At 39.7% G+C, this 18,577-nt stretch overlaps 1 protein-coding gene across 1 annotated transcript in view; it reads right to left on the bottom strand.

Annotated features, from left to right (window-relative positions):
• Positions 1-4,477: 4,477 nt before the first annotated feature.
• Positions 4,478-18,577, bottom strand: part of NYAP2 (neuronal tyrosine-phosphorylated phosphoinositide-3-kinase adaptor 2) — a 137,654-nt gene continuing 123,554 nt past the window's right edge. Inside the window, exon 6 of the mRNA XM_086618602.1 lies at positions 4,478-4,705. Within this exon, the coding sequence (XP_086474728.1) occupies positions 4,478-4,705 (228 nt within the window). The remainder of the gene's footprint in view (positions 4,706-18,577) is intronic.

The following is an 18,577-nucleotide window of genomic DNA, read 5'->3' as shown; positions in this document are numbered from 1 at the left end:
CACAGAATCCAGGCTACGAAACCTCAAAAAAACCCACAAAGTATTGAGAAACTGAGCACTGGAAGATCAGTATCATTTGTAAGGTTGTACAGGTCCTTTTCTTCCCCTGTCCTGTCTCCTCCTCCCACTGTGGAATTCTTCTGTAAGGACTGGGTTTTACATCCTGATGGGAGTAAAGCTTCTATCTGGAAACATGGTAGATTATGCTGACTATTAAATAGATTTTTTTAGAGCTTTCTGGAGAGTGTGATGGGTCCCTGTCCCATTCGTGGATTCTCTGCAAACAGAGATCTTTGAAGTGGGGGGGGGGGTTGTCTTTGAAGTGTGCGTCTTCCATCCCAAACTGTGAAAGGTACTTACAGAAAAATTTCCATCCGCTCTTCAGAGAAATCTTATCCTAAGGATTTAGTTGAGGGTGGCACTCATGGCATTAGATGCAACCAGGCATGACTTGCAAATATTAACCTATTAAAGCAATTCATTCATTTCCTCCAACAAATGATGCGATTAAAAATGTGCCTAGGGAATGTTATAAATACACATCTATGACTTGACTTTTCTTCCCAGGAATCTCTGGCTAATCCCTAGTGAATGACCTGGCTCTAAGCTGAAACCATCAAATGAAAATGAACAGGCAAATATTTTAAACTATTGCTTTTTATTATAATTACACTGGAGCACAAATAAATAAGCACTAAATTATTTTAAAATATTGTCAATGCACTAAAGAAAGCTGAATTGATCTTCAAACAACATCTTATTACTTTAGAAGTATCAAAGTACATTTAATTACATCTTACCTAAAAAAATCAAGTACAAAAATGAAAAGAAAATTAATATGTATTTATACTGTGTATATAGAAACGGCTAATAATATATGGTTACAGTTAGCCTCTAGCTACTCCTTACTCCTACACAATCTCAGGCACATACCTGACAATTTCTAATGAAATATGAAAAAAGCAACATGACATTCAATTTCCAGATATCGGTAAATGTATTACATTGGAATGAACACAGAATGATTTCATTTTATTTAAAAACCCTGTCATTTAAAAACAAAGTGCCATTGTCCACTTAAAAATAAACAACCCAAACCAAAAAAAACCCATACTATTTTATACCATTTGCTTTAATTTGTCAAAAGGAGCAATAAAGTAGACATACATTGGCTAATATACGTAAACACATTTTTAGTGCAAGAATAACAAGACCTGTGACTTTACTGTGCTTTCTTGGAATCACAGTGCACTTTACACAAATTGCTACACTATAATGTTTAACTTCAGGAGTTTAAAGCAAAATAAGTGCATACCAAACAATTTCATATATACAGTCCTCATAAGTGTGTGTATATATGTGATCTGTACGTATATACAGATTGCATATTTATACAGACTACAGCTTTAATGACCGTGTGTAACTAAGCACTGTCATTCACCCTGTGACACAGAAACTGCTGAGACAATAGGTGATGTAGAAAATGTTTAACAGCGTTTTGACGGCACGCTCTCAGCAGCACGATGCACCTTTTTCTCAAGCGATGGGGTGGGCCAGCAGTCCCAGGACAGGATGGTGGCGTATGTCTTGCTCTGGCTCTCTCCGTGACCTTTGGAAACTACTCCACCTGAGCCTCACTTCCCTCCTCTGTAAAACCATTCTCGCAAGTGTGAGGTTTAGTTCACATTTCTAAAGTGCTTTGAAGGTAAGTGCTGAGTTATGTTTTACATTTTCATGTCCCGTCGCACTTCAAAACAAAAAGCCATTGTTTCCATGGGATACAATGGAGGTCTGGAAGCACATGGCAGTTATTTAGGAAGGACAACATAAACACTGTTGAGCAATAAAAGCAAAACAAGGAGTGGTTTTACGGTGGGCTAAGCGCGCAAGCAAGTCTGCTTACGACAAGAATGCTTCAATTAATTCCCTGATCGTTATTTCTATCCTGTATCGATATGAAAAGGACACAACACGAACAAACACCATTGAACACCTAACTGTTTACCTCAATGTTTGCCTTCTCCCACAGGGCCGGGCATTGCAGCGCCCGTGCGTACCCATGGGTCTGGACTGCGGAATCAACGCTTCGGCGGTAGGGTTTTAAAGTAACTGCTCCAGGACGAGACCAGTGCAGAGAAGGAGCATCTGGAGTGACTGAATGCCGGCTTTCGTTTTGTCACCAGAGGCCGGCTGCAGCTGGGGAAAGGGTTGAGCTATGTATTTCACGCATGGTTATGAAAAATGCTTCTCTTGCCACTTAACAAGGAAGATGAAGCACACTTTCTGAATAATGAACCTGTTATCTCAACAGATTTCTCACAACCAACAAGTCATCTTCTTTCCAGCAGATTATGGAACTTTGCGAGATCTCTGGAGTTTTTCTTCTGCCATTTTCTTTCTTTAAAAAAAAGAGAGTAAGCAGAATATACAGTTGGTGTCTTTTGGATGTAACGTGTTCAAAGGTTCCTTCACAGCCTCTGGGTTTTTTCACGTCTTCTCTCATTTTGGCTGCGAGGGGCTCTTTAAATCTGCATTTCAATTGTGCACCCATTCCAGCCACTATATATTCATAACACACATCAATATTTAATGTATGTGGGTATATACGTATGCACACATCTATGAGTATATATAGATACATGCATATATACATATATATGTGTGTACACATATGCATATATACATATACAATAATGCTAATATACATACACACATATAAACACACACTTCATCTTTTACAGAAATCTCAGTTTGGACATCAAAATATACATTAGTTAATTAGTTATAAAATATTTAAAAACTTTATTTCAGAGGCTGGAAAGAAACTACTACTGATAAAGCATTACTCAAACTCAAACTTTAGCAATATAGATTACAAAAACCTTCTAAAATTTGCTATTTTTGGTTTTTTTGATCAGCAGTTACAGCTGTGGCAATGCTGTCAATATAATTTCAAAGAAAAGCCAATATAACAAGAAGTTTCAAACAACACACCTTTTCTTCTCAGTGAATATAACATTAAAATGATTGTTTTAAAGAGGGACTTTTGTGCTACCAAACTTCAGACGCATAGATAGAAATTTAAATACACAAAATATATGCCATAGATCTTTTTCTCCCTACTCCACAGCAGTACAAGTTTCCCTCGTTCTCAACACATCCTTTAGGAAGATATTTCATCGTATGGATTTCACCCTCATCATCAGTATAAGCCATCTCTTTCTCCCGTTAAAACCAGGAGGTCATAATTCTTTGGTCATGACATAATATTCTGTTAAAATGGGTGTAATATAATACAGGAATGCAAGCCAATTACAGAAGCAGCCAGGAAGAAGAAACGGCATACCAGGGAGAACGTGTTACGTGGGCCTCTGCTTCAAAACCGCATGAAATCAAGCGGGATTTCCCCACTGGCTTTCAAGGGGTCTGAATTCCAGCCTTTATAAATAACACAAGGAAATCTGACAGCGTAAAGTAAGGATGTGTTGCTGAATTTAAAAATAATAAACATGTAAACAGATTTTGTCGCCTTTATTCTCTGGACCAAAGACAAACGTGGACAGGAACGGTGGCTGCAGTGCCACTGCCTTAACCTGCTAAGCGACTGGGTCTCTCCGTCACGGGCTGTACTATGCTTAGTCACAGTGAACCATGGTCTCTGCTAGTCAGCTGAATATAAGGAAGGAAGAGTTTCTGTTGCAGGCTTTTCTGCAGAAAATTTAGCTTCTTCGCCAAATAATCTTAGTAACTGATTCATATAAAACCAAGGGCAATTTATCCGATTAACTTTATGGGAAAACCGATGCAGAACACTTCACATTTTAAATGCAACTTGGGCATCCACATTCAGCACTCGTATTTGCATTGCTTACAGCTTTGCTCTTTCCCACCAAAACTCTCTCCTTTGTCCAGCCCTCCCCCCCAAAAGCTAAGAACATCTAACGAGTACGACTCTAGGTTAAACTTCTATAGCCCTAGCACCAAGTTGTTTTGTACATTGTCCTGTTCAACAAAACGTACAACCACATGCTTCTGTACAGAGGCCAAATCTAGGCAGGTAAGAGAAATAAAATGGTGGTGGCGGGGGGCGGAAACGTTAGAATACCACATAGAAAATAGGTAATAAAACAGTATAACAGTAACATTATATAGTAAAATTCTTCATAAATTTTTGAATTTATATATATATATGTATTTAAACAGTGTATTAGTTTGGGTATTTTCAATACATTGGTGAAGTATTTACATTTTGATATCTTCTGGATTCAAAAAAATCCTGGATAAATATGAATGCTGTAATCCAGTCCGAAACTTAAATCTCTCTTGATTGACAGGTGAGCACTGTATCCGTGTGGGTTTTTTCCTAGGAAGTTCACCACCTGCAGGTAAGTCTTAGATTAGAGCCTTTGCCTTATTAAGAAAGCAGGCTACCTGTGCACGGTGCAACACAGTGGAGAGGGCATCCTCCACATGCCTGTCAAATTGCCGTGTCCCAGAAAACAGTTTGTTGTTTGGAATAAGGAGGAGGGCTGTATTTCTTGGTCCCGGTATTCTTTTTCCAACTCGGCAAAATAGGCATGCTGTCCTGTTTGCAGAGTCCTTTTTCTGATTTCTGTCGAGCTTTTATTTCTTTGCAGAGGCAACGTTTTTTCTCAATCATATCCAGCATTGTATGGTCCCCTTGCAACCACTGCATACACGTCACCTATTGGAGGGGAGGAGGGGAAGAAAGAAAGAAGGAAAACGAAAAGAAGGAAAAAAGCATACAAATAACTATTTGGTCATAGACTGAATATTTCTATTGTTCATTTCTATTCAAAATGTTTCTTTGCAAGGTTAACATTACTCTTATCTGAAACACTCTAATTTCTTTGATGAACAGAAAATCTCTATTGCCAACAACAGAAATAAAGTCAGCCTTTACTTCTAATTACTACTTTAAGAAAAAAAAGGGTAATAAAAGGTCCCCTTTTTAACTTCTCCAGAGCACTGAAAGCTAATAAAGATAAATGTTTTAGGCAAACTAGCACTGGTCGGATTTTAAATGATGGAATACATTTTAGAAAGGCAAATGAATCTTAACAACATCCTTAAGTTGTGGAAATAAAAAATTTTATACACTGAAACCCAGGTTTTATATCACTTTCCAAATCCAATCTGTCACCATAAAAGCATGGCGTTACAACTTCTAAGCATCAAGCTAAATATAACTCTGTGTTTAATTTTTTAAAAACTATTTAATGAACTCCATGTGAATTATATGGATTAACCTATCTTATTTTGTGATGATATTTCATTAACTGGAAGGCACCAAAAGTTTAGAAACTCCATGTTTTCATGCATGTAGAATATTTGAAAACATGATCCTGATCCAAAAAAGAAGGTTAGCATATGTTTAGTTGTAAGTACATGTCACAGCCCCTCTAAGGCCTGAGAATGTGGCTTCATTTCAGTTCAGTGGGGTGCTCACATGATTGAAAATGTGTGTGTCTTCAAAGGCTTTTGGTCGGAACCGAAATCAGTTTCTAAGCTCTGAAAGAAACTTTCTAAGCTATCCTGAAAGGTCTCATTGTATTTGGATGACACACTGTATACCTGCAAATCAGAAAACTTCCTCTCAACACTTACTTTGTAAACTTGAAGCGATGTCTTGAGTCTCCCAACATTTGTTTTCCACATTAGTCACAAACTAATGTTTGTGTGCAAGTAAACGCACGCCGTATATTCGCAGAGGCTGTCCAAGTACATCTCTGGTCTTGTCATGAAAATGCACGTGTACACTAATACTTCGGCAGTGTTTTATGATTCATGAAGGAAGTGTATGTTAATAATAAATTAAGAGTGTCTGAGTACATTTAATAATGCATATGCCTTTTGTTCACAAATCTTAGAATGTCAAGCATGGGCATAAACCATGTTCCTAGAACTGGGGACTGGCCTTCTCAGAAGCCAGTATAGAAACTTCCATTGATCTCAGCAGTTTTCATCAGCAGCTTGAAGCATATTTAGCATTTACTGATAAATAGATAGAGAGAATGCTCAGACTCATATCAGGAAACAAAGCAAAAGTAATAAACATGAGGAACCCTACCAGAAAAAGTAATAATAAACAATTCTCTCAAACAGAAAAATAAACAGAATACAGAAATGTGTGTATTTTTTTCAAATATCTTTGTAAAAAAAGTTTCTAAGGAGTGACACAGGTTAAAAGAATTTTAGATAGAATCACCTTTCTTTATATTGAAACAAAACCATGCTTACCTTATACATTACATAGTACTTTGTGTAGAACAAGTTTAAATGACAAAACGTATTTTGTTCTAGAACATTCTTACGAATTTAGAATTACACAGGTAACGTATCTGCAGTGTGTCATAGAATCATAGAATCATAGAATGGTTAGGGCTGGAAGGGACCCTCAAAGGTCATCTAGTCCAACCCCCCTGCAAGGAACAGGGACATCTCCAACTAGATCAGGTTGCTCAGGGCCTCATCCAACCGGGCCTTGAACGTCTCCAGGGATGGAGCATCCACCACCTCTCTGGGCAACCTGTTCCAGTGTTCTACAACTCTCATGGTAAAAAATTTTTTCCTAATATCCAACCTGAATCTACCTCCCTCTATTTTAAAACCATTACCCCTTGTCCTATCACAACAGGCCCTCCTGAACAGCCTCTCCCCATCTTTCTTGTAGGCCCCCTTGAGGTACTGGAAGACCGCTATAAGGTCACCCCGGAGCCTCCTCTTCTCCAGGCTGAAGAGCCCCAACTCTGAATGTCCTCCTGAATGTCTGAGTGTCCTCCTGAATGGCTGAGCTAAAGTCCTCTGGAAGCGCGCTGTGCCTGCTCTTCCTAAATTGAATACTTATTTTCATTTCAGGAGCAATCTAACATTAACTACAGCGCAGGCAGGTACAAGGCATGTTATCTGCCACGGCCGTGAGACTTTCTTTGGTTGCCCTGATCCAAAACTCACCGACTGAACCGGAGATACTCCTCCCCACCCCTGGCTCAACTCCACAGGTCTTTGGACAAGGCTCTCCCTAAGGCAGATTTCCTGCCATTCTACTCATCAGTGACATGTTAGTACTTACACATCAGCGTCTTCATTTTGGCTGGGTCCTCCTATGTGGGGCAGGACAGGGACACAGCATGCACACAATTCATTACACAAAATATTCACGATGCACAGCTGCACGTCAGCTCCCGGGCTGGATTTGACAGCAGCAGCGCTTGAGTGCGGGTTTCCTCTTCTAGGCATCAGGAAACACCTTCTCTTTTATAACCCATCATGTAAGTAAACAGAGCACGTGCCAATACCAAATCCTTTTGGCACGCTGCATGCTCCAGTCACCAGGCATCGTCACAAGCACCGTCTGCAGCACGAACGACGGTCACCGCAAGGGTGTTACATCCACGTCACCCTGACTCTCGCCACTGTACTACACACAGTGCTGTTGCCAACACAGCGTCTTCTGGTGGCTAATCTCCTTCATGGGATTCAAGGGGCCTGAAGCAGGATTTTGACATGCTAAGCTCTAAAATACCAGTTGCAATTTCCCAAAGATAGAAATGGTGTTGCAGAATGTATCAGTTACACAGACACTCTGCCACTCCCTGCAAAACAGCCTCTAAAATAAACCCAAGTGTCGGCAGCTCCAAAATCCTTTTTTTATACTGGCCACCATTATTGTGTTGCAGTTAGTGGATCATTTATTATGAAGAAATTGAGTTTTTCCACTTCCCCAGACACAGATTTAAAGACTACTTGTGATTTTTTAAATATTATTTTTGTTCGATGCCTAAGTCCTTCACACCAGCATCTTCTTAGATGCATCCACATGGTACATTCCTCTCCTGTAACTACAAGCAGGTAATGGCATGTGCAGTGTGAACATGCAGAACTGGTATGGGCAAAGTCCTTTGCTAAAATAGCCTAAGTGAACACATATGATATTGAAAGGCTTGGGGAAAAAAGCTTAAAAGTGAGAAAAAATGTTAAAGGGTTTTATTTGATAGTTTTGCCCAGTTCTAGCGTTAATGTGGAACAAAATACAAATTTACTGAACAAGGGTGCATGCCTCTTGAAGTTGCCAGACAGACCTGAGAAGAAATCACCAGTCTGTAGATCAATGAACTACAGATAGGACAATAACCACATTGCTAATAATAATAAAGAGTGTTAACTCAATTTTCAGCTTGCCCTAGACAAATTACAGGTGCTAAGGCTCACAAGTCAGCACTCAACTCAGCTGTTTAATCACAGCAGTAACCCTCGGTAACTTCAGTAGGGCTACTGAAGTGTTTAATGCTAATGTGTTTAACACTGCAGACTTAGGCATAATCCTTCTTGTAATTGAACCGATGGCACTCAAGCTTATTTCCAGTACTAGTTTTTTTCGTATCCTCCCTCCTTTCTGGCTTCAGCCTGCTCTTCTGGTCATGCACCAGTTGCTGATATCCCTGCTATATCATAACAAGGGATTTGTTCAGTGTGAGTCAATGCACAAAAAATAATGATGTTACAACTTAATTTATGGAAAAAAGGAGAGCATTCATAACATTATACAGCTATACAGCACTCCTGTTCCTGAAAGATCTCATGGCATGTGAGGAACAGTACACATACTGCAGCATGTCAGAGCGTGGCTGCTGGTGTGGATGCAGGTAGACAGGCACAAAATGCATCAGCGCTGGCAGTAACGGCCAGCGAGACACAGCACAGGAGAAGCAAAGTTGGTTTTGACTGAAGTGTCTTGGCTCAAAGCCTGTTCTTACTGAAAGGGGAAGAAAGAGCCAGCAGCTAATGTTAGGATTGTAAGGAGGGATCTCCTGAAGACTCAAGGATGTGTGTCAGGTACCATGACACATAATCTTTGAACTATGAAATCTGCTGATTGTACATCGATTTTTGTTTTGATGGAATTTTTACTCATTGAATTATCTGTGGTCTAACACACATTTTTTTTTTAAAAATCAGACAGGGCAAAAGAGTGAAGAAAAACACCAGCCAAAGGCCCAGAAGTTTGGACATTCACCATGGAGGTGTTGGAGGTAGGCTCAAATCCTTGCTCCTAAGCAGGCTCCTAAAAGCTGTGATAACTTGGTGTGTAGGAACCGTACAGGAACATAGAGTGGTTGGAGAAATTCTCTCACCTGAACGTGACTGAGTGCAAGTGTAAATAAGGATGTCTCAGGAGTTCCTTGTAAACACACTAACCCTTTGATTATTCATTATTCTCTAGATTTAAAAAAAAATAATCTTCTTTAAAGCAAATGCTTGTTCCAAACTTGAACAACAACAAAAAGTAAGAAACTTCTTCCACTATACTCTATAAAACTGAATTCTTCTACACAGTTTTAATCACCAGATTTCTTGAAGGCCTTAGGAGAAACCAGTCTATGTTGCCATCTTACTTTTACTATCTACTCTTATTTTTCTGATATTTTTATTCCCAAAACATTGGAAGTGAATTATATTAAGATCTGTTACATACTCTCAGGTTCTATGTTGGCAGTGCCACGGAACAAGCAGTAATATTATAAAGCCATCTTTCAACTAGGAAAAAGCAACAACAACTTTACACATCCTCAAAACAATGCAAAATGCTAAGAAAACTTGAAAGCAGTGTATTTTTGTACGTAGGGGCCACTAGCAGCGGCCCTGTCTTTGTTTCTTCTTACCTCACAGGACTGAAATTTTGAATTATTCCAGAAAAATAAGTAGCAGTCCCGATGGTTTACAAATATATGTTTAACTTCAATTAGATTGCCCTGAGATTGATCACAGAACTGTCTTGGAGCAGAGGTTTGTCAGACAGAACAGTTCAATCGCCCTTAGAGGACAGGACCTGGAGCCAGAGGTCAGCACACACCATAGCTCTCTGCCACATCAGAATTTACTGAGAAAAGCTCATAATCCCAGGGAAAATTCAAAACAGGCTTTGGGGAAGAGACTAAGACTCACCCTTGCCAGGAACTCCCTGGTGTCACAGCAGACTATTTCTGTTTTTTATTGCCCTGGCACAGGCTCTGCCCCAGCCCTGGGCACCCTCACCACTGCCCGCAGAACGATGACGGCGCAGCTCCAGCCTGCGCTGTGCTGTGGCAGCCTGCACCAGAACATTCATGAAAGTGCTCGAAATATGGGTGTTTAAAGCAAGAAAAAGAAATGTAAATAAACATAGTTCTTTCCCCGTTCTTAACTAAGCAGGATAGTTTGGTTTGGCAAAGAGAGTAATACTTACAGATTGAAAAAGATAGAAGAAAATATTCTCCAATAATACAATTAAGCAGCTACTGACAGATACAACTTTGCACACCTGCTAGCTGTGGTCGCCAGGTGTAGCAAACATCTTGTATCTTGTTGGTGACTGCTCACAATATAAGATAAGACCGTTTGGCCCTTCAGGAACTGGACTTTCACCAGAAAGAGCCCCAGGGGAACTGCATCAGTATTGTGCACAAGCAGGTCTATGTAAGTTACTGAACACGTGTATGCTACTGAAAAAAATACGGCAATAACTGTAAGTCATACACAAACCAAATGACCCCATGTAGCATAGCCTTACCAAATGAAAAACATGAGGGTTGTGAAAAAAAAAAATTTGGAAGCAGGAAGGAAAATATAGAGCGAAAAATCCTCAGTACCAGGTCTGGGACTCTCATTCTTAGGTGTGATAAATTTTACTTGCTCACATGTGACAGATAAATAGCTACATAAATACATAGATAGATAATGCTCTCCCTTAGCAAAAAGATGTAGCTACATAAGTCCCGTTCACATCCTTCTGTCTCAAAATAAGCCCCATGTCACTTTAATGGCGAGCTCCACACACTGGGCAGGCAGGCGCCCTGCGCTCATGCCTGCACTACGACGAGAGGAGAGCAAGTGCCAGGAGAGATTCTGCTCCTCCAAAGTCAGGCCACAGGGGTGAGGTGTAGGTAGGATAAAGTCATGCTAATTCCTCGTGCTGCGAGGCATTGCAGGAAACCTGTCATTGAAAGGTGCACTATAATTTTTCACACAAGTGTCTGTGAAAATATGTGCTGCTAAAAATGCCATGGGGGAGAAGAAATATTTGAAATATTGTAGGCAGCTCTATTACTAGTCACAACATTAGAAAATGCTGCCAACTTTCATTCATTTCTGAGGAAGCGTTTCTAACATTTGAATTGACCACTTGGTATTTCATGGTCTAGACACTTCTATGAGTGGGGGTGGTTTTTGTGCTGTATGAACTTTCAATGACCTAAAAAAGTACTTTCCACTATAGTTTACGTGAGGGTTTTAGACAACACTATATCCCATTCAGCCGTTTCTCCTCATGACATCTTGGCTGGTAAGTTCTTGGTTTGCCTATTTTTAATGCTGCTGGTTTGTTTGAGGTGAAATCAGAAGCTCTGGGCAATAAGAGAGCCCCACGATTCAGTGGTGCTTCCATAATTTTTTCCTAGTACTACAGGTTCCCACTTACTGGGCTGAAATTGCAGAGGATATGGGGCCAAGGAAGATGCTCTTCTCTCCTGGCCCTTGTGAGTGTCTCCCTCTCCTGCTGGATGGGCAGAGGGGCTGACTCTTCATTTACAGGAAGGATGGGGAAAACCATATCACATGTATGTGATCATGGATGTCACATACTCTTCTTTGTGACAACTGCATACTACAGATAAAGTGAAAGCCCAGCAGCTGATGGGAGGCTATAACAAAGTGATCTTAAACCAATGCAAAATGTAATGAAATAAAAAATATCAGCAACATATGGAGGAGATTAATAGAAACGTCTCCTGGATCTGCAAACAAAGCAATATCTAATAGTGCAATCTGTGTGCAGTGCTACACATCATTCAGCAGAGCCAAGCGTGCCGGTCTGTTTTCGCAGGCTACAGTAAGTGAAGAAGAAAGGCTTTCTGAAAGCCACTTACCATCCTCTGGGAGGAAAAGGTACTCCCTCCCTCTTGCCTGTTCTCATATAGGAGTTTCCAAACTCTCCTTCCCACTGAAACTCTTGCCGGCAGTTTCTCTGGTGCAGACGGGTCCCAGCCACCCAGCCAGGTAAGGTATTTCCACTTGGGAGGGTGTGAAATCTCACTCCTAGAAGGCAGTTGTGTGCTACAGGTGCAAGTGGTGGAGCGCTATGTTAAGTAGCAACAGTTACTTCAGAATCTGCTATCTGATACTCTTAGCTTGACGTGGAGGTCCTCTTAGCACATGTTCACAAATAAGATGTTGTCCAAGGCAGGAGTTCAGCCAGAATCAGGTTTCAGAAAATCTGAGCAGCGAGATCCTCACCCATTTGAAGCCAACAGGAATGTATTGGCTAACTTCATGGGTCCAAGAATGTGACTACAGTTTGTTCAAACAAATAGGAAAAAAACTCCTCAAATAACTTAAGTCTTCAGAAGAGCCCTTGGAAAATTATGTTGGACAAGATTTCTTTTACTAACCATTAGCTGTAACCGTTGCACTGCAGTTGAATGTTGCTACTTCCAATGGCTGCAAAAGTCAGTAAGTGAGGGTAGAACTACAGGCTAAACCTGCAGTCATTTCTTTCTCTCTGACAGAGGTACTCTGGAATAACACTGCCATGAAAGGCAGTGTAATCGGGCCTAGGATATTTAGTCATTCATATAGCTCTGTACTGCTAACTCGTTCTCCTCCTACTGTTAAATTCAAAACAACAATTAATTATTAATACAAAGGGGATTAAAGGTAACAACAGTATGTTCAGGAACACACAGGATGTGCAAGGTGAGCTGTGAAAACAGACACTCTCCATGCAATTCATAGTGCATGGTAACACTGCCCAGGGACACTGCATAACATAACTGCAAATTCTTCCCTAGAAGTGTCTGGGGTGTTTTCTAGAAGGTGTCCCATGATGCCAGCAACCACACTAGAACGATCCCGTGCACCCACATACTTGCCTCACAAGCACAAGCACACGCAAGGTGCTAAGCGTTACACAAACTACCTTTTCCGGCCTTTCACAAATTCTTCTTTTTAAGGGACACAAGTAACATCTCTATTTTCCCTCTAAGTACTTGGGAAAGAATTGCCCCAGCACACTAGTCTTTACATTGATAAAACAGCTGGGTGGGAAGGAGCACTTTGTAATCTTACCCAGGACAACATTTAACATTCAAAGAATTCACTGACACCTGTTATTTCAACTTATGAAATTCTATATGCATCACCTTTTAAGGCTATTGTAACATTTTAATTGCTGTGTTTAATATTTTGATTTATATTATTCTAAATTTCTAAACTTCTGGAAATATGTTTTCTTGCAAATGATACTATTACAGAAGAAAAAGAGAACTACAGTCCCTGTAAAAACTCTTCAATCACTTCATGTAATTATACTATGCAGTATCGTATGAAAATTCTGGACACCTTTTTTCAAACACAGGACTCACTAAAAGACTTATTACATTGTCTTGTGCTCTACAGCCTGACTAATCCACCACTGAAAAACAACTGTCAAGAATCTTTGGAACTCCAGGAATTCCCAAAGATTCAAGATTATGAGCAATGAATACTTATCCTAAAATTAAATTAGCAAATGGTTAGTAAACCTTCAGCACCTCTGATTCCAGACCTCCAGTTTCATGATTCATTGCTTCCAATTACTAAATGTCACAGTTACTTTATGCAGAACCAGCCCTGCACATACTCCTATGCCTCAAGCTTTCTGGTAACCCTCAGATTATTGCTGAGGCTATCAATAAAACAAACTTTAAATGATAAATCCACCGTCTGCTTGCCATTTTCATACTGGCAGTCAGTCAAGCTATAGATCCTCCTGACCTTGCATTATAATCTTATTTAGAAACATGTATTCTTCTCATCTAAGGTTTTTTTTTAAAGAGCAAGCAACTGTCTGAAATATACTGCTTGATCTAACGTTAGTTAACACATCCAGTAAATGATAGTACGTTTAAAATTAGAGAGTATAAAGTAATTCATATTCAGGATATTGTGTTGTCTCATGCATCTCGTTTATGCAATGCATCATCGCAAAGCACATTCCTACTGAGATCATTCATGAAAAACCAAAGCTTAATCCATGCCTTTGCTAAGCAATAAATGCACAACTCAAGCAACCACCATGATACATCCTGTCGTTCACTGTAAAATAGAAAGGAAAATTCAATATTGTATTAGGTCAATCACAGGAGGGACAGAGGACAGAATTCTTTGCTAGAGCTCAGTGATACAGAGACCTTCTGCTAACCGCATTTTGTAGTACAGCACCTGCAGAGTAACACTCTAATGTTCTAGTTTTCCTTGAGAGGTCACTAACCCTGTCTCCCCACCTCCTCCTCTTGCTGGAGGTTGCTGCTCTGTTGCATGTGAGCCTTAACTGCTCACCTCTATAGTTAGAGGCAGTGACCTCAATGGTCACTACAGCTGGCCCTGCTTATGACTAAGTAACCACATCCACAGTGCAACACACCTGTAAGTAGCGTTTCTTACCCTAAGTCATGGCAGTTTTGAAAAACTGCCAGATTCTAAACCTCCTACTGAGATGAACAGCCTATCCCCCTTTGCATTAAGAGGTGGCATGGAGCAGTGTGAGCTGCCGGTAGGCAAGATCCTTTCCTCCTCTTTTCCACCCCTGTGGACTGCAAAAGCTCTCATGTTCGAGGGAGCTGAAGGCAGCAGGGTGCATGCTCTTGATTATTCCTTCTGGTCACCCACCAGAGGCCAAGAAGGACCCAGATATCACATATGGAAGAATGAAAATGAGTGGAAACAAGACCAAGACTTTGGAAGAGTGAAGAACTATGAGAAAGTGCACATTGAGGCCAATCCTAAAGCTACAAAAATGTGACATGTAGGGACATCACAAACTCCATTAGTTTCCCCATTTTACTGGACCTCATTTTTGCCAAGCTAAAAAAACGTACGTGAGCTTCAGTGCTCTTCCTATGGAAGCCAGTACTAGAACTCAAGATTTAACTACCTTTATTGATTGTGACAGCTGAAGAACCTCATCTCACCCGTTTGCCAGCAAAGCCCCTAAGACTTTACATTTCTCTAGCATTTTCAAGAAAATGGTCCCAACAATAATTTAAAAATAAAAACATATAAAATGATCAAAATAATACATGGAGGGAGATTGCGTCAATACTGAAAGGACTGGTGCCTTCAATTCTTCTTGTTTTGTGTTAGGTGATCTAAATACACAAATATCTCAGTTACAGAGAGTGAATTGCTTTGCAGGTGAGAATTTCTGAAATATGCTCCTACATTTCTCCTTTTTTGATGGTGAAGTTGAGTCAATGATTATTTTCCTAGATTAAATGCCATTTCTCAAGTATTGTACTGACTGTATGGGGGAAAAAAGGTTTAGGAAAGCATGACTGAAAACACCACTGAATGTACAGAGATGATGGTATTCTTGCAGGTGGTCACATCTTCCTTTTTAAAGATGCATAAAACCACAATTAAAAGACAGAGTTCTCCATTTATGATTAATTTTTAACTCTAATTTGAAAAGCAGTTAACAAATAGTTACTAGAGTTATAAACTGTAACTTCATACACTGAGAGTTTCTAAAAAATCCAAACGTCTAAGAGCCTGCCTTAGTATAAGATACCACATCTGCTCTACCCTCACAGCAACACCATGCAATGTCATTTATATCAGGAATTGCTAAACAAGAGTACTCAAATCTAATATAGACACGATTTCCTGACACACAGAGCAGCTGAGATGCAGGCAAGAGACTAAGGCTGGCATCTGCACGCTTTAGAAAAAGGGATTCATTGCATATAGCGGTTCCCTGTACCTTATTTCTGTTTCTCTGTTCCAAAGGCAATCTCCAAACGGATGGAAGTGGCTGATACAGCAGATGACACTGATTCAGTGTTAACTCATTGAGAAGACTGCAACAGACTAAACCACAAACACCTGTCTGATGAACCCGGGCTCTGCTCACAGGGTCCCACGCCCAGAGTGACCAGGCAAACTCAACTTAGCCTACGACAGCAGTATGGGTTGAATTCAAGTTCAGACCCCCAAAGCAGGAGGGAAATTTAAATAGCCATCTTCAAAGGAACGGCTAATGACAATGCATGGCAAACAAAACATTCAGTTTCATTGTAACCTGTACACACAGATCACCTGTAACATCAGCAAACAAATTGTCAAGCAGCAAAAACGTGCTGGTGTTCCCTGATTATGTTTGTGGTTTAAAGTTTGGTGCAGAAATCAAGTAAGAGTCATGATTTGGCCAACACTAATTTTAAAAATGCATATTGCTATTATCTTTTCTCCTTTTTAGTCTTCTCTATTGTGATTATAAACCCCAGATCGTAAACGTGCTTTTCCAGACTGTGAAAAAGAGATGGGCCAACCCAACCCAAGAGTCCACTAATTGCCACTGACTTGCAAAGGCTGAAGATCAGGCCACTGGTCTATAAACACTGAGCTCCATCAGCACAACGTGTCCTTTCCCCATCCTGTTTTTTGTTGAGAAAAAGCATTCCTTGGACATTCCAGTTATAGCTTATGAGTGAAATAGGAATTTACTGTTGACATGAGTGAGGTCGGAATTTAACCCTGTCACTTTAAATCAAAAAATTAAAAGGATTTTCTGTTCTGCCATTTAGTTGGGGTGAAGGCTCTTCATAGCAGTGGCTCTGTGATCCTAAAAGTTCCTTAGTGTTTCCTGCATAAAGATCTGCCTTCTGAGAATTCTCTGAGTAGCTGCTGCCACTCTGCTGCAGTAACTTACTACACACTGGGGCTGGTCTGGCTGGACAAGATAACACAATGACAAAATTAACTGTAAAGGAAAGAAATTTGTCACTCCTAAGTTTCAAAGAAACACAAACGATTACCACTGAAGCGCCAATTCAGTGAAGAACTTAAAACACACGCTCCACTGGAAAATATGTACCAGTCACCCCCTTGATTTACAGGGATATTTTGCTATTTAAGACAAGCCAGTGTTTTGCTGCCTCAAGGCCAGTTAACCGAGCCTACATACAGTTGTGTGGTGATTAAGAGCAATTTCACAAAGGGCTAATAAATGATTGTTAGCTGTTTTAATAAATGCTTAATCAATTGGCAATTATATGTTACTACGGACTGCAAACTGTAAGAGGTTTGACAAATAGTGTCTGTAATGTTCCTATAAAATTGACTCAAAGTATGGCAACTTCACCCGTTCCTAAGGCTCACCCTCACTGGAGAAACTTGTCTTTCCAGCCTAAGGCCCTTCTATATCCAGTATTTATATGTGCAAGATGGGTCACCCCCTAGATTTATTGCAAGTCCCTCATGTGAATAGATTTGGGATTTGCAGCACAAGAGTTCAGCTGGTTAAGGACATTTCTAAACCTAGGAGCACTTGACCAGCATAAGATAGAGCGAACCAAAACTATTCAGCATGGGCCATTACCAAACATTTTTCAACCGCAGGAAACTGCCATGAGAAACACAAATATATTTGCAATTCTGGATCTGTGCAAATAATTTTTCTGAAGAACTGGAAACCTTAAAATTAGTAAAAATAATAATCTTTTAAAGTTCTCATTTAAAATACATGACATTTTTATTTTCATTGTTTAACAAGACAAAATGAGAATAAAAGTAGGTTATCAAAAGTGGGTGCTGGCATTCGTACTTTTTTATCATTGGCATACACATAATGTATATGAATAGCCACACATTTCTAGTGAAAGACTATGAACAAACACACATACATGTACAGAGATATATAAACATACTATACATACATACATGAGTGAATATACATATTTATGTGCATACAGTATACAGACAAGATACTATACAGGTACAGTAAGTGCAATATACTGTATAAGGCTATACAAACACCGAAAGATTCTGGTGAAATGGTAACAACCATGAGAACAAAGCTTGGATGGTTTGTGACTTAACGCAGATGGTGAGGAAAACCTTGCTGTTCCGTGTCATGTTTTATGCATCGGGCACGCACAGTTCGAACAGAAACATGGTACAATACATTCAGTTTGTACACAAAAAAGGTACGACAGGTGGGAGTGCATGAAGGTAACTAAAATGCTTATGAGCAGACAAATAAGGTTGTTCTACCTAGAATACAGGATGTTTGGTTCATTTACAGAGAATGCCTATAGATAAACCCATGCTTTCATGAATTCATGCCATTTTTATTTCTATTTTTTTCCTTTAAGAATATTATAAAATTCTTGCCCTGAGTTAAACATAAATATACACATAAAAAGGGGGAAAAAAGGGAAATTGCATGCTTCTGGGTTTTTTTTTTTTTGAAAATATTTTCTTAACCAAGGCACGATGTCTTCAGTAGTGGTTGCAAGACCATTTAAAATAAACTTAGCAATTGCTATTGTTCTGGTACTGCATCCTTTTTAATGTGACTACACTAATTGTTTGCACACAAAGGTCTCAGAACAAGTTTTGAAGAGAATAAGTAAGTTTATGAGAAACGCCTGAAAGAGAGATTCCCTGAAGAGGAAGGAATGCTACCAAATGAAAATCCTTTATAGGCAACTTACTGATGTTTCGACTGAAATTATTTCACATAAATTACAGTATATATTTT

Source organism: Tauraco erythrolophus, chromosome 11 (assembly GCF_009769465.1).
Source record: "Tauraco erythrolophus isolate bTauEry1 chromosome 11, bTauEry1.pri, whole genome shotgun sequence".
In the NCBI taxonomy this organism is placed as follows: Eukaryota; Metazoa; Chordata; class Aves; order Musophagiformes; family Musophagidae; genus Tauraco; species Tauraco erythrolophus.
Note: the sequence above shows the minus strand (reverse complement) of the source record. Positions and strands in the feature narration are given on the sequence as shown.